The sequence below is a fragment of the Oscarella lobularis genome, chromosome 1, assembly GCF_947507565.1.
Source record: "Oscarella lobularis chromosome 1, ooOscLobu1.1, whole genome shotgun sequence".
Classification (NCBI taxonomy): domain Eukaryota; kingdom Metazoa; phylum Porifera; class Homoscleromorpha; order Homosclerophorida; family Oscarellidae; genus Oscarella; species Oscarella lobularis.
This window is the reverse complement of record NC_089175.1, coordinates 4,061,388-4,077,069: the sequence shown is the minus strand read 5'-3', so window position 1 is coordinate 4,077,069 and position 15,682 is coordinate 4,061,388. Positions and strand designations below refer to the sequence as shown.

General features: G+C 46.9%; 3 protein-coding genes across 4 annotated transcripts; all 3 read right to left on the bottom strand.

Annotated features, from left to right (window-relative positions):
• Positions 1–633: 633 nt before the first annotated feature.
• LOC136195279 (von Willebrand factor A domain-containing protein 7-like) lies at positions 634–8,993 on the bottom strand. The gene is made up of 17 exons (XM_065984588.1): positions 8,379–8,993; positions 8,269–8,330; positions 6,996–8,216; positions 6,097–6,939; positions 5,460–6,043; positions 4,841–5,267; positions 4,613–4,786; positions 4,403–4,562; positions 4,192–4,288; positions 2,973–4,139; positions 2,344–2,927; positions 1,877–2,291; positions 1,651–1,824; positions 1,163–1,580; positions 1,025–1,102; positions 918–976; positions 634–866 (listed from the first exon to the last, which is right to left on the bottom strand). Exons 3-8 carry the CDS (start codon positions 7,378–7,380, stop codon positions 4,459–4,461), a joined length of 2,517 nt encoding a protein of 838 aa, XP_065840660.1. The 5' UTR covers positions 7,381–8,216; positions 8,269–8,330; positions 8,379–8,993; the 3' UTR covers positions 634–866; positions 918–976; positions 1,025–1,102; positions 1,163–1,580; positions 1,651–1,824; positions 1,877–2,291; positions 2,344–2,927; positions 2,973–4,139; positions 4,192–4,288; positions 4,403–4,458.
• Positions 8,994–9,090: 97 nt separating this feature from the next.
• On the bottom strand, positions 9,091–11,369 carry LOC136195361 (uncharacterized). Its single transcript, XM_065984683.1, has 7 exons — positions 11,204–11,369; positions 10,703–11,152; positions 10,331–10,651; positions 9,960–10,277; positions 9,629–9,904; positions 9,481–9,571; positions 9,091–9,429 (listed from the first exon to the last, which is right to left on the bottom strand). The coding sequence occupies exons 1-7, from the start codon at positions 11,238–11,240 to the stop codon at positions 9,240–9,242; spliced, it is 1,683 nt and encodes a 560-aa protein (XP_065840755.1). The 5' UTR covers positions 11,241–11,369; the 3' UTR covers positions 9,091–9,239.
• A 772-nt stretch (positions 11,370–12,141) lies between these two features.
• LOC136195328 (muscle M-line assembly protein unc-89-like) lies at positions 12,142–15,459 on the bottom strand. 2 transcript variants are annotated; one of them, XM_065984652.1, is made up of 11 exons: positions 15,187–15,459; positions 14,907–15,127; positions 14,559–14,849; positions 14,069–14,497; positions 13,700–14,011; positions 13,326–13,637; positions 12,990–13,274; positions 12,827–12,929; positions 12,717–12,775; positions 12,373–12,663; positions 12,142–12,319 (listed from the first exon to the last, which is right to left on the bottom strand). In XM_065984652.1, exons 3-11 carry the CDS (start codon positions 14,596–14,598, stop codon positions 12,252–12,254), a joined length of 1,899 nt encoding a protein of 632 aa, XP_065840724.1. In that variant the 5' UTR covers positions 14,599–14,849; positions 14,907–15,127; positions 15,187–15,459; the 3' UTR covers positions 12,142–12,251. The 2 variants fall into 2 exon arrangements, with proteins under 2 accessions (XP_065840724.1, XP_065840716.1); XM_065984644.1 differs by having other exon boundaries at positions 14,559–15,127.
• Between the last annotated feature and the right edge of the window lie 223 nt (positions 15,460–15,682).

Below are 15,682 nucleotides of genomic sequence, written 5' to 3'. Positions count from 1 at the left end.
AAAGCGTCGCCTTCGTTGACGCTTCCGAGTGGAGGAGACAACGTTGCAGCTTTCAGTATTGGAAAGTCTAGACAAGACAGAGATATTTGGCCGAACAATTGCTACGATGAATGACTACCAACCAAATCTTCTGAGGTGAATTTGACTTTGGGTAGTTGAAATACCAGACTGGTTGCTCGTTACGTTACAGTCATAGTAGCCTTCATCTTCAAAAGTGACGCGAGTAATCCCCATTAGGCAGTACGCCGTTGAAGCAGAGACGAATCCGTCGTGGGACGGCATTTCAGGCGTGCAGCTATACGTGTGAAGACTCATGCCTGGCTGAATTTTTATCGACGATTGGTCCTTGTCCTGATCGCGATTCAAGATCAGTTGAATGCGCAATCCGGCCTTCGTACCATCGCTGTATCCGCCACCGCATTCTAAAAAGTTGACGGGAGTCTTTTCCTCTAATACGAGGTATCTCTGCGGACGATGAATCTTCACGTAGCTGGTTAGCTTCAATTCAGCGCAAATAATAGGGCTCCCTAGAGAACGAAAACCTGCAGCTGATACAAAAGCTGCGGCCAATGTACATACCAAGCGTAATTGTAGCCAATAGGACTAGCAAGCGCGAGCTGAGCATCACTGGTTAGCCTTGCCTTGAATGAAGGAAGTTGCGTGACCAACGAAAGCATATGACTTTGTAGGTATCAACAGCCGAAATGACGTAAATAAAAACTTCCCATGACGTCACAGTGGTTCTCAGTGAGTGGCAGTTCCCTAGCCGCAAATTGAGGGGCATCTTTCTCATACACAATCCCCTAAACCCAGAGAACGCGTCCTTTTCGATATCAGATCACGTGAAAAACGCGGAGGAGGAGAATCTACAGATAGACGGGGTCATTTGACAGTAGCCTAAAATTCGAAAGACGTACGTGCTCGTTGACGATTCCTCGTGCGCAGTGCACTCTGCAAGACGTTACCAAGAATAAATCTAAAACAAATGTTACGTTGTGCCAACTCAACAGACATTCTACAGTACTTCCAAATGTCGCTATAGGCGCGAGGCCGACGAAAGCACTTCACCAAGGCATTTCAGGGCGTGCGATACCGCGTTGCTCTGGACATTGCCGGAAGGCAGAAGATAGAAACATTTAAAACTAGAAGTAAATAACAATACCTCAGATGGGTGAACGTGAGTATTTCGTCCGTATAGAATTTCTTTTGCATTTTTTGTTAGAGACGTTCCTCTATACCCAGCTATAGAGTAGTCTAGGATTTCATGACTTGCAACCAGGCGTGAAGGACGATGTTCAACGTCGTAGAACTTGACTCCTTCTTGGGTAGCTGCTCCACACTGTACTCTTTCTCTAAAACGAAGTGAAGTTACCGCGCGACTTGCAAACGGAATCTGCGACATGTTAACAGCAACGAAGGCGACGAACGACAAAAGGGCTCGCGTGACTTACAAAACATTAGGGGCAAGAGAAAGTTTGCAACTGTCTAAGCAAGACTGTCACACTTATTCCAGAGAAGCACGGCCAACGTGAAGAAAATGACAGAAATCTTTGCACTACTAGCAATATGACCATCACTTTCTGCAAAGGAATAATTTAATTAAACGACGTCTTCTATTTATTTAAGTCCAGCAGAATTAATTGGGATTACCGTAGAGGGAAAAACACGTAGCACTGGAGTCGGTCCAGCCAAAGGGGCAACATGTCGACGACGATTTGCCTGAACGGACGTATTCGTTCTTGCAAAATATCCCCACCGAACTGTTGAGAGCCGTAGAACCGTTTAGGTAGCCATTGGCTGGAGGAGACAGATCATTGCAGCCAGCTAACAATGCAATGCCGTCTCGCAAATGTTTATTTTTTCTGTTTACTCGTACCTTCTTGGCATTGGTCGCCGATGTAACCTCCGATGCATTGGCACTTCTGTGTTTTGCTGTTGCATCGACCGCCATTTTGACAATCGACTGCGCAGCTCTTTGGGGTCACTTTTCTACTAACAGTACAGCTGCCGACGTTGCCGGAGTCGTCTACAAACCGAACTGCGACTGATTCCTTGCAGCACCGCGCTTTGACATCCACGACAGAAAACGCGTTGCGCTGCAGCGGTAGAGAAACGTTGATTGTTACTCCAGAGGCGCCAACATCAGCGACGACGATTGTTGAAGAGACGTCTATAACAGAAAGAGATGTTGACCAGTACTCACTTTGAGAACAATCTTTAGATGCGGCTCTGGAGCACGTTCCGCGTGCAGCAGCACTTTGAAAGCAAATGGGAGGCTTGTTGTCGGTAAACTGAACAAGAGACATAGCACCAATCATCAGTCGGTCTATCTGTTCACTATACCTCTGCATCAATGAGAGATTTCACCAGTAGAGAATCAACTAGCTCTCGACTGTCGTCAAGAGGAAGGGCGACCGTTATAGTAAACGTCTTTAGCGCGTGCGCCGGATAGCACACGGGAATTGTAACGTCCACGTCAATATTACGCGACTCACCACGACCGATGGTGAAATTTTCTTCTCCGATTGTCACCTCGACGTCCGGATCGTTTTGAACGGTAAATCTAGCCGTTATCAATTGATCCCCGACGTGACCTCTTTCAACCAGAAACTTCAACGTCGACGTTCTACCCTGTCGCAGGGTCAAGTCATCGTTCAGAAGAGTCAGCCTGAGCGCAATAGGCATGACCGGCGTCGTGGCAACGCGAGTGAACTTCTTTTCACCGTAGTGACCGATGAAAAGAATCTGAAAAGGATAGTCCGGAACTGTCAACGGCATCTCCGTTACGAAAGAAGTCGTTTCGTTGCCAAGGGGAATAAGGAGAAGGTCATTGATAAACTGTCGATCGGTGGTTCAAAGTTGGACTTGATCTACGGTCAAGTTTCCGGTAAGACCTGTTATGGTTGTTTCAATAGAGAGCGACTCTCCTACAGAACAAAGACCGCAAAAATAACCCCCGCCTACTTGCTCACCGATTTTAGGTTTTCCTTGTGTGGATAACAGTCCTGGATAAGACGAGAGAGTTTGCTCAGGTTTGACAAGTTCATACTGGAAGTCGACGGACGACGCTCCTTTGATAAGCACGTCAAATTCGTCTGCACTTCGGACGTTGATTGTCCAATTTCCGGCGCTAGGCGAATCGACCTTACTTATAGCCGTCGTCAAGAGCGACACGGAAGACGAATTGACGACTTGTCCTTGAGGATCGTACAAAGTCAGCTGGGGACTTCCTCCGCCGAGACTGACGGTAAACGACGAAATGAATTCGTCTACATCCAACGTCAGATTGAGACCTTGGGAGTCGGAAGTCAAATGCAGCGGTGCGGAAAGGCGGCTGGAAAACTGCAGCTCGTCGCCGTGGAAAAACGGCGCGTTCCGTCACAGAAAAAACATAGCTACGGTTTCGCGTGGAAACAATCGTGCAGCAGATACCGTGCCTGCAAGGCCGAGAGAGAGAGTCGTCGAGAACAGCACCAGTCAACCTACAAAGTTAGCAGCCACGACTATCTCATTGAGCACAACCTTACGTACCGAGACGATGAGCAGAAACATGACTAGCAGGAGTCCCACTAGTCAGCCAGAAAGAATGCGTCCCACTAGTCAACCAGCAAGAACGAATCTCACTAGTCAACCAGAAAGAACGACTCTCACTGGTCAACCAGAACGAACGACTCTCACTAGTCGACCAAAAAGAATGACTCCCACTAGTCAACCAGAAAGAACGACATACGTATACACTCAAAATCAAAGTACTAGCCTGATCGAGACGGAGAAGTCGAGGAACTTTGTTGTTGTCGTCATTGCGGTTGCGTGCATCATCGTCGTCGTTGTCTCCGTTGCACTTTTCTTCATATCAAAGCATCATCGTAGTCCGGATCGTCAGCGAAATGAGCAAGAAAATTCGACGCCGGTGACGCTTCGGGAAAACGAGAGGAAAAGTGAAAGGAACTCCTCCGACTATGTGTCAATGGACTTCCTAGCGTCGAGTCTTAACAAATCAGAATGCTCTCAAGGTAAAAATTGCAACCAGGTGCAGCTTGCGGCAGTGGAATCTTCTCCCAATAAATTTTCTTTTGCTGAAAACATGGTTACTCCTTATGCAATCACGCCTCTCACCTTTCAATCGGGGGCTGGGCAGCCTGGCAAGACAGAAAACGCAGAAGATTTGAAACTGCAAGTAAATGATAATACCTCAGAATAGGCCTGCATGTAAAGTGAACGTTGAAACATGAGCATTTCGTCCTGTAGAATTTCTTCTTTTTCGTCAGAGACGTTTGTCTACTAAACTCTAGAGTAGAACACTAGGTCGAGTTAATTTCATGGCATGACTTATAACCAGGCGTTACAAACACGAAAGAACAAGAAAAAACGATCACATAACAAAAGATATCGCTTGACTTACTACAATACGTCGGCAGCAAACGAAGCAGGAAGAACAAGGACAAATGTTGTGATCGTCTAAGCAAGATTTCCGCGCGTATTCAAAAGGAACACGGCGGCGGCCAACGTGAAGATCAGAGCAACCTTTGCACTAGCAGAATAGCCATGGCCAGTGCCAGTATCTAAAGCGAAACAAATTTGTACAGAAAGTCCGACTTTGGCTATACATTACCAGGAAAGCACCAAGCGCTCGAATCTGTCCAGCCAAAAGGACAGCAAGTCGACGTAGCCTTGCCTGCGTGAACGTATGTTTCTTTGCAGAATATGCCCACCGATTTGTTGATACTGCCAACACCAGAATCGCTCACGTAGCCATTAGCTGGAGCAGGCAAAGCATTGCAGCCAGCTGTAAGAGTTAAGCACCGTGAAAAAAGTCATTCGCATCTTAATCCTTTCCTACCTCTTTCACATTGATTGCCGAAGTAACCTCCAATGCATTGGCACTTCTGTGTTCGACTGTTGCATCTTCCGCCATTGAGGCAATTGACGCTGCAGCGCTTGGGAACGTCTGTTTTATGTACCGTGCACGTATCGTCACTGTTGCCGGAGTCGTCCTTGAACTGCAGAGTGACCAACTTCGCGCAGCAGGACGTCGTCACATTCACGAAATGAAACTTATTGCGTTCTAGCGGCAAACTCAGAGAGATATTAGCGACTGCATCGTCGGGGTCCACGTCAGCAACTTCAGCAATTACAAGTGAGGAAGAAGTATCTATAACAGAAAGTGTAGCCGACCAGTGTTCGTCGTCACAGTTGGACGGCGATGCGGTACAGCCTGCTGTTGAAATAGCACTGAGAAAACAGACGGGGCGCGTTTTATCAACAAACTGCAACAAAAAGAAAATGTTAGTGTAGGGAACAATACCACTGGTACGTGCACGTGCACATTGGGAACGGAGAGGGAGAGTCTCACTAAACTTAGCCTAGCCTATACCCTCTTCTTAAAAAAAACTGCGACAATAAATTCTTATAAAAACCCCTTGGTCCCTCGGCAATGTAATTTTTCGCATATACTGTACCTCCGAGTCGACGAGAACGTTGACCAGCACGGAATCAACCAATTGTTCGTGTATATCAATAAGCAGAGTGGCCGTTAAAGTGAACGTATTGACAGCGCTTTCCGGATAGCAGACAGGCACCATGACATCCACAAAGAAACTACGAGACTGGCCAGGATCCAGATTAAATTTTTTGTCTCTTACGTTCACTGCAAATCCCAGATCATTTTTAACATCAATTGTAGCCACCGACTCTTCTCCAGTGTTTCCACGTTCCACCAAAAACTTTAATGTTTTTGTCTCTCCTTGTCGCATCACCAAATCGCCACTTTGAAGAGTCAGCCCAAAAGCAACGGGCATGATCGGCGTCTTGGCAACGCGAGTGAACGTCTTCGAGCCGTAATGACCAACGAGAAGAATCTGAAACGGATCTTCGAGAATCGTTACATTCGTTTCTGTTATGAACAATGCTGTTTCGTTGGCAACGGCCTCGAGGGAAAGTCGCTCCTTCACTTGGCGATCTGTTGTGAGAAGGAAATGAACTTCATCAACAGTTGTTTCATTCGTAAGACCGGTCACAGTCACTTCAACATAAACAATATCTCCTAGACAAAACGACTATATACTGTAAGACCAAAACGACTTCCGTATTTCTAACCAATTTTAGGCTTTTCAGGTACTTCAAAAAGTCCAGGGTGAAGTGTTTTTACACGTTTGAGAAGCGAGTATTGGAAGTCGAGAGAGGACGTTCCTTTGACGAGTACGTCAAATTCATCCGTGCTATTCACGTTTATTGTCCAGGCACCACTGCTAGGCGACTCAACGTTTCTTATCGCTGTCAGACGCTGTGTCACTGAAGACGGATCAAGAGCAACAACTTGTCCGTTAGGATCATACAACACTATCCTCGTATTTTCTCCAGAAAGACTGACGGTTAGCGAGCTAACGAATTCGTCTACGTTTAGGGTGAGATTACGTCCTCTTACGTCGGTGGGAGACTTCTGTTCATATAACAGAAGAGTTGAATCGGAAGCGTTTGACAGCGATGAGGTGCGAGCGAGAAGGTTTCCAGCGTCGTCGTCTTGGTCCGGTATCAGTACTTGGCCTCCCGATTCTTCAGCTAACTTTGCATAAACGTTCTCGTGGTCGACAACAGTATCTCGTCGCCGTCGTCTCTTGCTATCGGACGGTTTATTATCCCTGCTCCGAATAAAGAAGACGGTGATTCGTTTGCGTTCCGCCAGAAGCGACGCTTCTGGATAACTGTCTATGTCAACGGCGTCGCTGTCAGTAAAAACGTACACAGTCGATCCGGGTCGGCTCGTTTGAAGAGCGAGAATCAAGCCGCTTATCGTCTTCTCTTTAGGATGATCACTACCGCTTGGTCTACTCTGGCCGCCGACACAACCGTTTTCTTTAGCCAAACTACTGCTAGTGCTCATTGATTTAAGTTTCTCCTTGAACTCGTCGGCGCTACTACTTCGATAAACCGGACCAGCACCTGCAAAAATTAAAAATAATCAGCTGATTTCCTATTGCCTAACACTCAACACTTACAGGCCTGATTGAAGGGAACGAGAACGTATTCGTCTGGCGGAACAGCTGCAGCGGCTTTGACAATGCTGTCAAAGTGCCGGTGAATGCTTGACACCTCCTCTACCATACTGACTGTCGTGTCAAGGACAATAGTGAACGAATAGCTACGATAGAGACCGAGAAACGCCAAAAATCTGTCAACGCCAACTTCCTCTCGGAGCTCGGTGAGAAAGCCAACCGATGCCCTGGTGGCCATATCGGCAGCCTCCTTGTGCAAGTACCAATGGGGCGACTGTAAACTGGCGCCCGAGTCTTTATTGATTCCACCTTTAGCCGCCGTCGACGCCGTTTTGTCAAAAAAATCCCCCGTGGCTGCATTTTCCGCGACCGTCAGCACCTCCTCCATCGAGCGAAGACGCGACGAGTTTCTTTATGTCTTGCTTGTGATAGTATCCGCTAGTAATTATAGCAATGTTGTTCCTGCAGGTAGAACCGCAATTGACACAAGTCGGATAATTGGGCAAAGCGACGTCTTGAGCACGCAACGGTTCACGTTTCATGGTAGCCAAGTGAATATTCAGATCTCGTTCTTCCTTCTCAATCCAATTCGTGTGACTGTAGAAATCTTGCAAGCCGTGCAGGAGCTTACCGACCGACTCGCGCGCCTCGTCGTAGCTGTTATTGAAAATGCACTTTTTGGCTGAGATAAAGTTCGCGAGCAGTAGATTGCTTCCGTTGACAATGTTTTCTGCGTCAAAATGGGCGGCCGAGTTGCTTTCCATCTTGAAGTCAACCGCCGCATTTGCCTTCTGTATGGCCGTCATGACGCGTCGGGAGTATTTGCTTACCGCTGATGAGCCATATGCTAATTTGACGATCTTATCGAGGTCTGTGACGCCATCATACTTCGCCGGATCGTGCTTAAATTTCTCTTTGAGAGAGTCTATGGCGACCTGAACAAGAGCCGTCTTCGTCATTTCTTTGTGCGTTGTATCTTGAAGCAATCGCTGGTCCGCAAAGAACGAAACAAAAGCGGCGGCTGCTTTCCGACGGTAGTTTGGAATAAATCCCCAAGACGTTGCCGCCAAGCCGCCGAGAACAACTGCTATAAAAACCAGCTTCATGCCGACACAGTCTGCTCCAAAGCGGGACCGAGGGAACTGAGCCAAATAGCAAAAACCCCTCGTAAACAGGTCCAAAGCTCACGTGAAACTTAATTAGCACCCGACACGTTTGCGTATTCTGCGCACAAAATCATTGGCTGAAATTTTCTAGATAAGCAAAGCATGCATACTTGATTGCCCTGACACGCGAGTCTTCTGCATATGTATGCAAATGACAAGTTTCCGGAATCTTCTACACATAATTAATGAATTAGTTAGCAGAAACGTAAACCGCGCTCACGTGCTTTGGAAAAAAGAATTTGCTGCATCTTCAAACTGCATGAAGCGTCCTTGCCTTCGACTCCACGAAGGGCGCAAAAGAAACGTTCGGAGCATTGATGGGCAACAATCGACCACATCCGAATTCCGTGAGAAAGCAGGAAAAAACCCGCTTGCCTAGCCTCGCTTCGAACGCCAGAACTCTTCTTCTTACCGTCGTGTTCATGAGAGAAATCTCAAGCGTTCGCTCTCTGTCGTGACCGAGCTGGGACCCCGATGTTAGAAACAGTCGATTTTTGTTTCGCATTACGTGCTCATTACATGACATCCAAGGGCAAAATCGCTAAAGCGTAGATTCGCCGTAGAAACGCTTGGTTACAGCACGGCAGTTTTTTTTCAAATCCGGGTTACTGGCTAGCATTCGGCGGATGCACGGATGCTAGCATCCGTGATCCATAACGCTATAATCCGGCCTATCATCCACGAACATAAAAGTAGTACTTTGCTACAGGTCTACTAGGTCTACAGCAGAGTGCAGCTGTAATTGGAGTGACATTCTTCCAGAACGCCTCCCAATTGCTACTAACAGTACGTGGGAGCACAGAAACAAGCAAGGAGACTTCAAGAATCGTTTCACCTCTTTTCTCCAGCCTGCAATGACTTGAAATCGTAAAGCTGGTCTACAAGATCCTGCCCCACTTCAGCTGCATTAGCAGCGTCAAGCACTGCTTCCAGGAAACATTCGTTAGGATTTTCTTCAGTCCACCGTTTCAGACAGCGAACCGCTGAACGAATGTCGCTGTCATCGTCACCATCGCTGCGTTCTTCTGCTTGGACTTTTTGAATGAAGTACTCTCCGTCTCTAAAAGGTGGTTCAATTGCTCTAAAAGTATTTCGCCACTCGTTGCGAATGATCTCGGCAACAGACTTGATACGACGATCTAAACCCAGATGCAATTATGGAAAGCATGTGAACATCAAGCTCAACACCTGTTGGAGGCGTAGCCTTTCTTGATGAAATCAAACTATTCGCTTCTTCTTGAATACCTTGCCTACCGGTATGACAACAGCACCTAAGAAAGAGACATTGCTTAGAAAGAGAACCCCAGAAAAAAAAATCATACCGATAAACAGTCACTGAGACTATGATGCCACACGCAAATGCACCAACAACGGTCCCGCATACAATCGCTATGACCTTATGAACATTCAAGCCTTAGAGAAAGATAACAAAGAGCTTATTATAAGCAAAGCAATATTACTACTACTTACCTGTACAGACTGCGTGCTTCTTAGTGACAGTGTAGCCATCGTTGCTCGCGGTGGCTTTGCACGTGTAGGTTCCTTTTTCGGAAGCTGACGTAAAGTTGTAGACGGCTTTGCTGAGACTCTCCTGACTAGAATTTGCAACGACCGCGTTCCGTGGGTTGGAAATGGTGACTGATATTAGAACGGATGTTTCCACTGCCTTGCATAGAAGCGTAGCATTCATTTCGACAGGGCAACCGTGTTTGACGTTCTCGACGCCAAAGAATGATATGCTGGGCACTGCAACAGAACGTAAGCAAGCAAGCTTCGTTGGTGCCAATATAGAGGGGAATACCTTCAACAAAGGCCGTAATACATTCCTTCTTTGCGCGACCCTCTTTGCTATATGCATAGCAACAAAACTCCTGGGTTTTGCGTGAAGTTGCTGTCCAACTTGTGAAAATACTGCTGACGGTGTTTCCGTGTCGTTTAATGTCATTCACGCCCGTCAGATTTTTGCCATTAAGCCGAATGAATACACTCGGTCGAGGATATCCATCAGCGAAGCAAGTAAAACGGTCGGCTTCAAGGTATGGAATTCGTGCCTCGCGTCTGCCTTTGATTTTTCTGTCCAAAAACGGCGCAGAACGAAATGCTAATATGCGTGGAGCGTCTAAGCACAGGCAAGAATGCAGAGGAAGTTTCTCCATGGAGATAACAACTTACACTTTACAAAGACTTCTGCAGCAGCGTTCAAAGTGTCAATAACGACACCGTGTTTGTAGTTTACGATCACGCAAGCGTATAGTCCAGCATCTTTTGTGAAATCGGCCTTTTTTACTCTGTAAACGTATGAAAGTATTCCGGGCTTAGTCTGACGAGGAAGACCTGAGCTATTATAAACAGCCCGGCCATTTCGTCTCCACTGAAGACTCAGTGATGACGGATATGACTGATGATTGATGTTGCACGTAAGCGACAGAGGACCGTTTTCTTCAACTTCTCCAGAGGAAGGAAACTGCGACACATTAACCAGAATTATTTTATCTAGACCATTCACGTGTGAAGCACACCAGAAAAACGAACAAAATGCCTTACCGTATACTTGAAGATACGTTCTCGCTGCATATATTTGATTGGAAAAATCCGTGCTGTATATTTTACACTTATACTCGCCGGAAAAACATTTGCTCATTTTTGTAATCCCAAACAGACAGTAGCCGCTTGAAACATCGGCTGTTTGGCCATTATCCAACCTTTCATCTGAGCACTTGAAAGTGAAGTGGTGAGAGCAACCGGCACTTCGCGTCATGTCCATGGGATCCCACTGCCGTGACGGGCAGCAATCTTCACACTCGTTGACCTCGTTTATATACCAATGCTCCAGATGAATCTGCAGACCTCTCTCGCCGCCGCCGCCGGTGTACCGGCCGCTGCACTTTAAGAAGTCCTGACGTGTCGAATTATCGGAGAAAACAAGGTATTTTCGTTCACTGGCATAGTTGACGGTGACGCTGCCATTGAGCTTCCCTTCGGTCGGCAGGAGACCTAAAAACCGGTTAACTTCCATCGTCTTTGGTTGAGGAGTTATGAGTCTACCAAAAAGAAGAGAGGCAACTTGTATCGAAACCAGCATCGCGAAGCGAAACGTCAGCGTTTTGACGCAGTACGAGCCCGTTTTTTTGAAGAAAACGAACTCTGTGAGGAGTGTATGTTCCTCGTTGAATGTAGAAAAGTCTGCGTCCCAAAGGGGAAACGAACCCCGAACTAAAGTGCGCGCTTGTCCGGGGAGGAGCTACGTATACAGTATTTCTCTACAGTTTAGTAACACGTCTAAATTCAACATGGAATGTTCAAACAGAGGCAGTGAGATTAGAATTACAGATTTCACATACGTAAAAATGGCACGTACATCAGAATTGACCTAAAAATCAGTAAATGGTTAACTACTTTGTGCTCGTTAGTTGTAACTAGAAAATCTTACATCGTCCAACATGTGGTATTTTGAAATTTCGCAGCAAGTTTCTCGGCAAGGTCTTTCTTTCTTTCCTGTCTGCTGCTTCAGCAGCATTGCACACGGCAGAAACCAAATTACCGGTATCTCTCGGGTTTCGTTTAATCCATTCATTCAAGCAAGCAGTAGATTACGGAATCAGCTTCGCCACCTCAACGATTGACGTTACGTTGCATGCTGTGACAAGGCCGGACAGACAGCACCAGCAGCAATTCCTCCTTGCAAGCCTTTGCAAAGATTGTGTTTTACGTTGCTGTTAGAAACAGTAGCACACGTTCTTGTCAAATAGACCGTGTCCTACTCTACTTCTACTAACAGCGTGGCTGTCGATCGTTGCTCGATAACCCTTCGTGAAATCGGACGTGTAGTCGACTTTTGCTTGCCAGGATGAGACTTTGCAATGACGGCAGACCGTGTTCTGATGATCACTTGGAGCCTATCCGGGCACTACAGCGCATACTGTCTAAATTCAATTAGTTGAATGTTCGAACTCGGCAAGACTCCTCGCGGATGCGAGCGCCGCTACAAGTTAGAACAGAGAAATAAAATCAGTAAGATCAAAACTATAAGACAGATTTCACACATGTGAAAATGACAGGTCTCGTACATGTATCAATTATTCAGTCAAAAAGGTCAACTGGTGTCAGTTGTTGTCTCCGCTCGCAACGAAGAAAAATCGGAGGACATCGTTAACGCGCGATCTAGTATATTAGAACAAATATTAAAACACTTATTGGTGATTCAAAAATCTTACATCGTCCAACCAATGCGGAATCTTGAAATCTGGCGGCAATGTTCTCGGAAAGATGTCGCTTGTTTGCCTCTTCAGCAGCCTCGCATACAGCTAAAAGTAAATTCGCACTCGGGTTTTGTTCAATCCACTTCTTCAAGCAGAAGATCGCAGAATCGGTTTCGCCGCCTTGACGCTCACGACGTTCGACGCTGCGGAGAAACGAGTCTCCGCCCTCAAACGATGGTTCGATGACGCGAAGAATGTCAACCCAGTCATAACATATGATTGGGGCAATGATTTTTATTTGTTCATCTAGAACGCACGTAATAAAGCAAACACACATGATATAGCAATCGGCTGGGCACCTGTTGTAGGACGTGACGGTGATGAAACCAAGAGGTCTTCTTCAGGGTCGCGCGGCCGTCTAATAAGAGCTATTGCTTTAGAGAAAACTCAAAACAAAACTATTGTGTACCTTTTAGAGTAAACAATCAGAGCGACTATAAGAATAAAAACCACCAAAAAGCCACCTCCGGCACCGGCGATGCTTTCGATAAGGAGGGTCTTTTTAGATGAATCTTCGTTAGAAAAAGGACAAGTTAGTCCTACTCAGATCAATTGATTAAATAATTTTCTACCTGGCTTCTTGGTGCAAAACTTATACTCCCTAGTGATTGCTTGTTCGATGTCGTTGCTAATATGACATAAGAAGCTGCCTTCTTTGGTAAACGTCGTGGGAAACGAGTATTCAGCCTCGGCGTGGTCTTTAAGAGAGCGGCCCACAACTGTTCCGTTTGGACTGAGGATCAAAACGTTCGGGGTAGGGCTTCCAACTGCTTTGCACTTCAGCACGGCCTCAGTTCCGTTGAGAAGACAGCCTTGCTCCTTCTCGTTGACCCCAAAAAACGATATGTTCATTGGCGCTGCAATACAGAAAATTCTAATTTTTTGACTCAAAAATTTGTAAAGCGTACTGTAGACGGAAACTATAAGACATTGACGTTGTCGGCCCATCTCGTTGGACGCTTCGCAACAGTAGACGCCGTCGTCTTCGGAAGAGGGGTCACGAATCGTTTTCGTCATTTCGGCGTACTCATTTTCAATCCGTTGATTGTCAACGATGGTATGATTATTTAGAGATATCGTACCATTATAAAGGTACGGATACGCTCGGATGGTGCAGTTCAGAAGAAACGTTTCCCCCCGAGGAACATGGATTTCTGGAACCCCTGCGACATTCGTTTCACGAAAAGAAGGCGGAGCAAAGAACGCCATTCGAGGAGAATCTACACACACGGACACCATTAGTGGATCACGCAGAACGCAATCATTTTATATTCGAACTCACAATTTACTACTACCGGATTATTGGCTTCCAGAGTGTCAATAACTAAATCGCCCTGGCTTTGTGAAATGACAACGCACTCGTACCGTCCGGCGTCCGCCGGCGTAGCCTTAGGAATCGTGAAGACGAACGGAGTGACCAAGTCAGGTGGCTTTTGATTGTGAACTTCGACACCGTTGCGTCTCCATTGTATTGTGAGCGACGATATGTCCGCCTGACGATTGACGTCACAAGAGAACGATAGCGGAGAGCCCTCGTCGACTCTGCCACTCGAAGGATCCTGAGACTGCGACCCATCTACGAGAATTTCTTTATCTAGAAAACGTCTAATCAAAAAAAGAAATTCGTCGCAACGTCGTTATGAAGCCTTACCGTAGATCTCGAGAAGAACTTCCGAACTAGACGACTCCGAATGACCCGTGCCAGCGCTTTGCACTTCACAATCGTAACGACCCGAGAACTCCATACTCATGCGGAGGACTCCGAATTTGCAGAACCCGCTCGAAATGGGAGCCCCGCCGCCGTTTGCAAGCCTGTCGTCGGAGCACGAATAGGTGTATTCGCGCTGATGCGGCCACGCGGGAACGCTTCCGCTTGCCGTCATGGTCACGGTATGCGTCGAATAATCCTGATCCCTGTACAGCTTCAGGTGAATCGCCAGTCCTTTTACGTCGCTGTCGTACGCGCCGCCGCACTCCAGGAAGTCCGGAGATGTCGGCTGCTCGGAAACGAAGTATTTTCGGCGATCGTGGACGGTGATGTAGCTCGTGAGCTTTCCTTGACTTAGCGAAGAGAAAATACCTAGGAAACAGAAGCACGGTGTCGTTGCAACGGGACGAGGGCCTCGAGTCGGTTTGTCTACCCAAGAGAAGAGCAAAGACTTGCGCCGAGACGACTGCCATCGTTGGTGAGTCGGCACCGAACAGGATTGCGGCCTCGTTTCTCGTTGCAGTTGAAATGAATAGGAATGCCTCTCAATCGCGATAGGTCACTTTGCAAAAAGATGAAGTCATTGACCTAAAAATAAGTATTACGTCACAACGTCGCCGGCTCTGTGCCTGCCGACAAATGAAAATGACGCCTATTGCCTTGTACACAAAATCCCTGTCTCTTGGTCAGAAAACAAAGTCACGGAGAAGTCTCTATAGAGCAGCTAGAAAATCAGGGAAAGTCCCTTTGGAGGAGCTGCCTTTGGAGGAGCTGCCTTTACCATCATGTGATCGTCATCGACTCATCTCGTATCATCAGGGAAGGTTAAAACAAACTGAGTCAACGCTCACAGTACCAGTAAAACAAGCCGGGCAGAGATGATCAGATCATAAAGAGTCGCCTAATATTCAAGACGTTGAAGTCCCTTGGCGTTCTTCGCAGCAGACGTCGATGCTGGTCGAAGCCGGCGCAGTCTTTTTAGATGACTGAAGAGTATTCCAGCTGCGTAAACAGACGACATGCTTTGTGTGAAGCGTGAAGGAGACTGTTCAACAGTGTACCTGGCTTTCTGATGTCACACCATGAGATTTTCGTGTTCTTTCCGGCTTAATTACGTTTTCAAATCAATTCGTGCAGTTCCGAGGCGCGGCGAACGCGTCGCGAGCCGACTTTCCCGGAGACGAGAAGGGCCCCGGGGGCCCCATTCGAGGCTCAATCAAAGCCGGCCATCCGTCTGTTGTTTCAAGCAGGAAGCGAAGTTTCAACCAGTTTCAACGATCACAATGCTCGCTCGTTTTCCCCTACGATCTCTTCGCTGAGCCCGTATGACGCTCGGCGAAAGAATCGATCCGTCTCGTGCATTTCACTACAGTGTAGACTACTGCTACCGCGACCGTCAATGCTAAGACGACAAATTCAAAGCCGTGTAGTGTGTTCAGAGAAAACTGATGGTGGATTGCAGTGAGGTGACGTAACTGGTCTGGTCTTCACGAGAAAAATAAAATCATCTCCGTCTCTAAGTCAAAAGTGGCTCGTAAGTCCACGTGGTGGGATGTA

Coding starts and splice junctions, on each gene's coding strand:
- LOC136195279 (XM_065984588.1), bottom strand. CDS start 7,380: ATGGAGGAGGTGCTGACGGTCGCGGAAAATGCAGCCACGGGGGATTTT. Junction 6,940..6,995: donor CGTTCCCTTCAATCAGGCCT/GTAAGTGTTGAG, acceptor TAATTTTTGCAG/GTGCTGGTCCGGTTTATCGA. Junction 5,268..5,459: donor ACGTTCTCGTCGACTCGGAG/GTACAGTATATG, acceptor TTTTTGTTGCAG/TTTGTTGATAAAACGCGCCC.
- LOC136195361 (XM_065984683.1), bottom strand. CDS start 11,240: ATGCTGGTTTCGATACAAGTTGCCTCTCTTCTTTTTG. Junction 10,652..10,702: donor AACGTATCTTCAAGTATACG/GTAAGGCATTTT, acceptor TGAATGGTCTAG/ATAAAATAATTCTGGTTAAT. Junction 10,278..10,330: donor TGCAGAAGTCTTTGTAAAGT/GTAAGTTGTTAT, acceptor GCCTGTGCTTAG/ACGCTCCACGCATATTAGCA.
- LOC136195328 (XM_065984644.1), bottom strand. CDS start 14,598: ATGGCAGTCGTCTCGGCGCAAGTCTTTGCTCTTCTCTTGG. Junction 13,275..13,325: donor TCTTATAGTTTCCGTCTACA/GTACGCTTTACA, acceptor TCTGTATTGCAG/CGCCAATGAACATATCGTTT. Junction 12,320..12,372: donor TTCCGCATTGGTTGGACGAT/GTAAGATTTTTG, acceptor CTAATATACTAG/ATCGCGCGTTAACGATGTCC.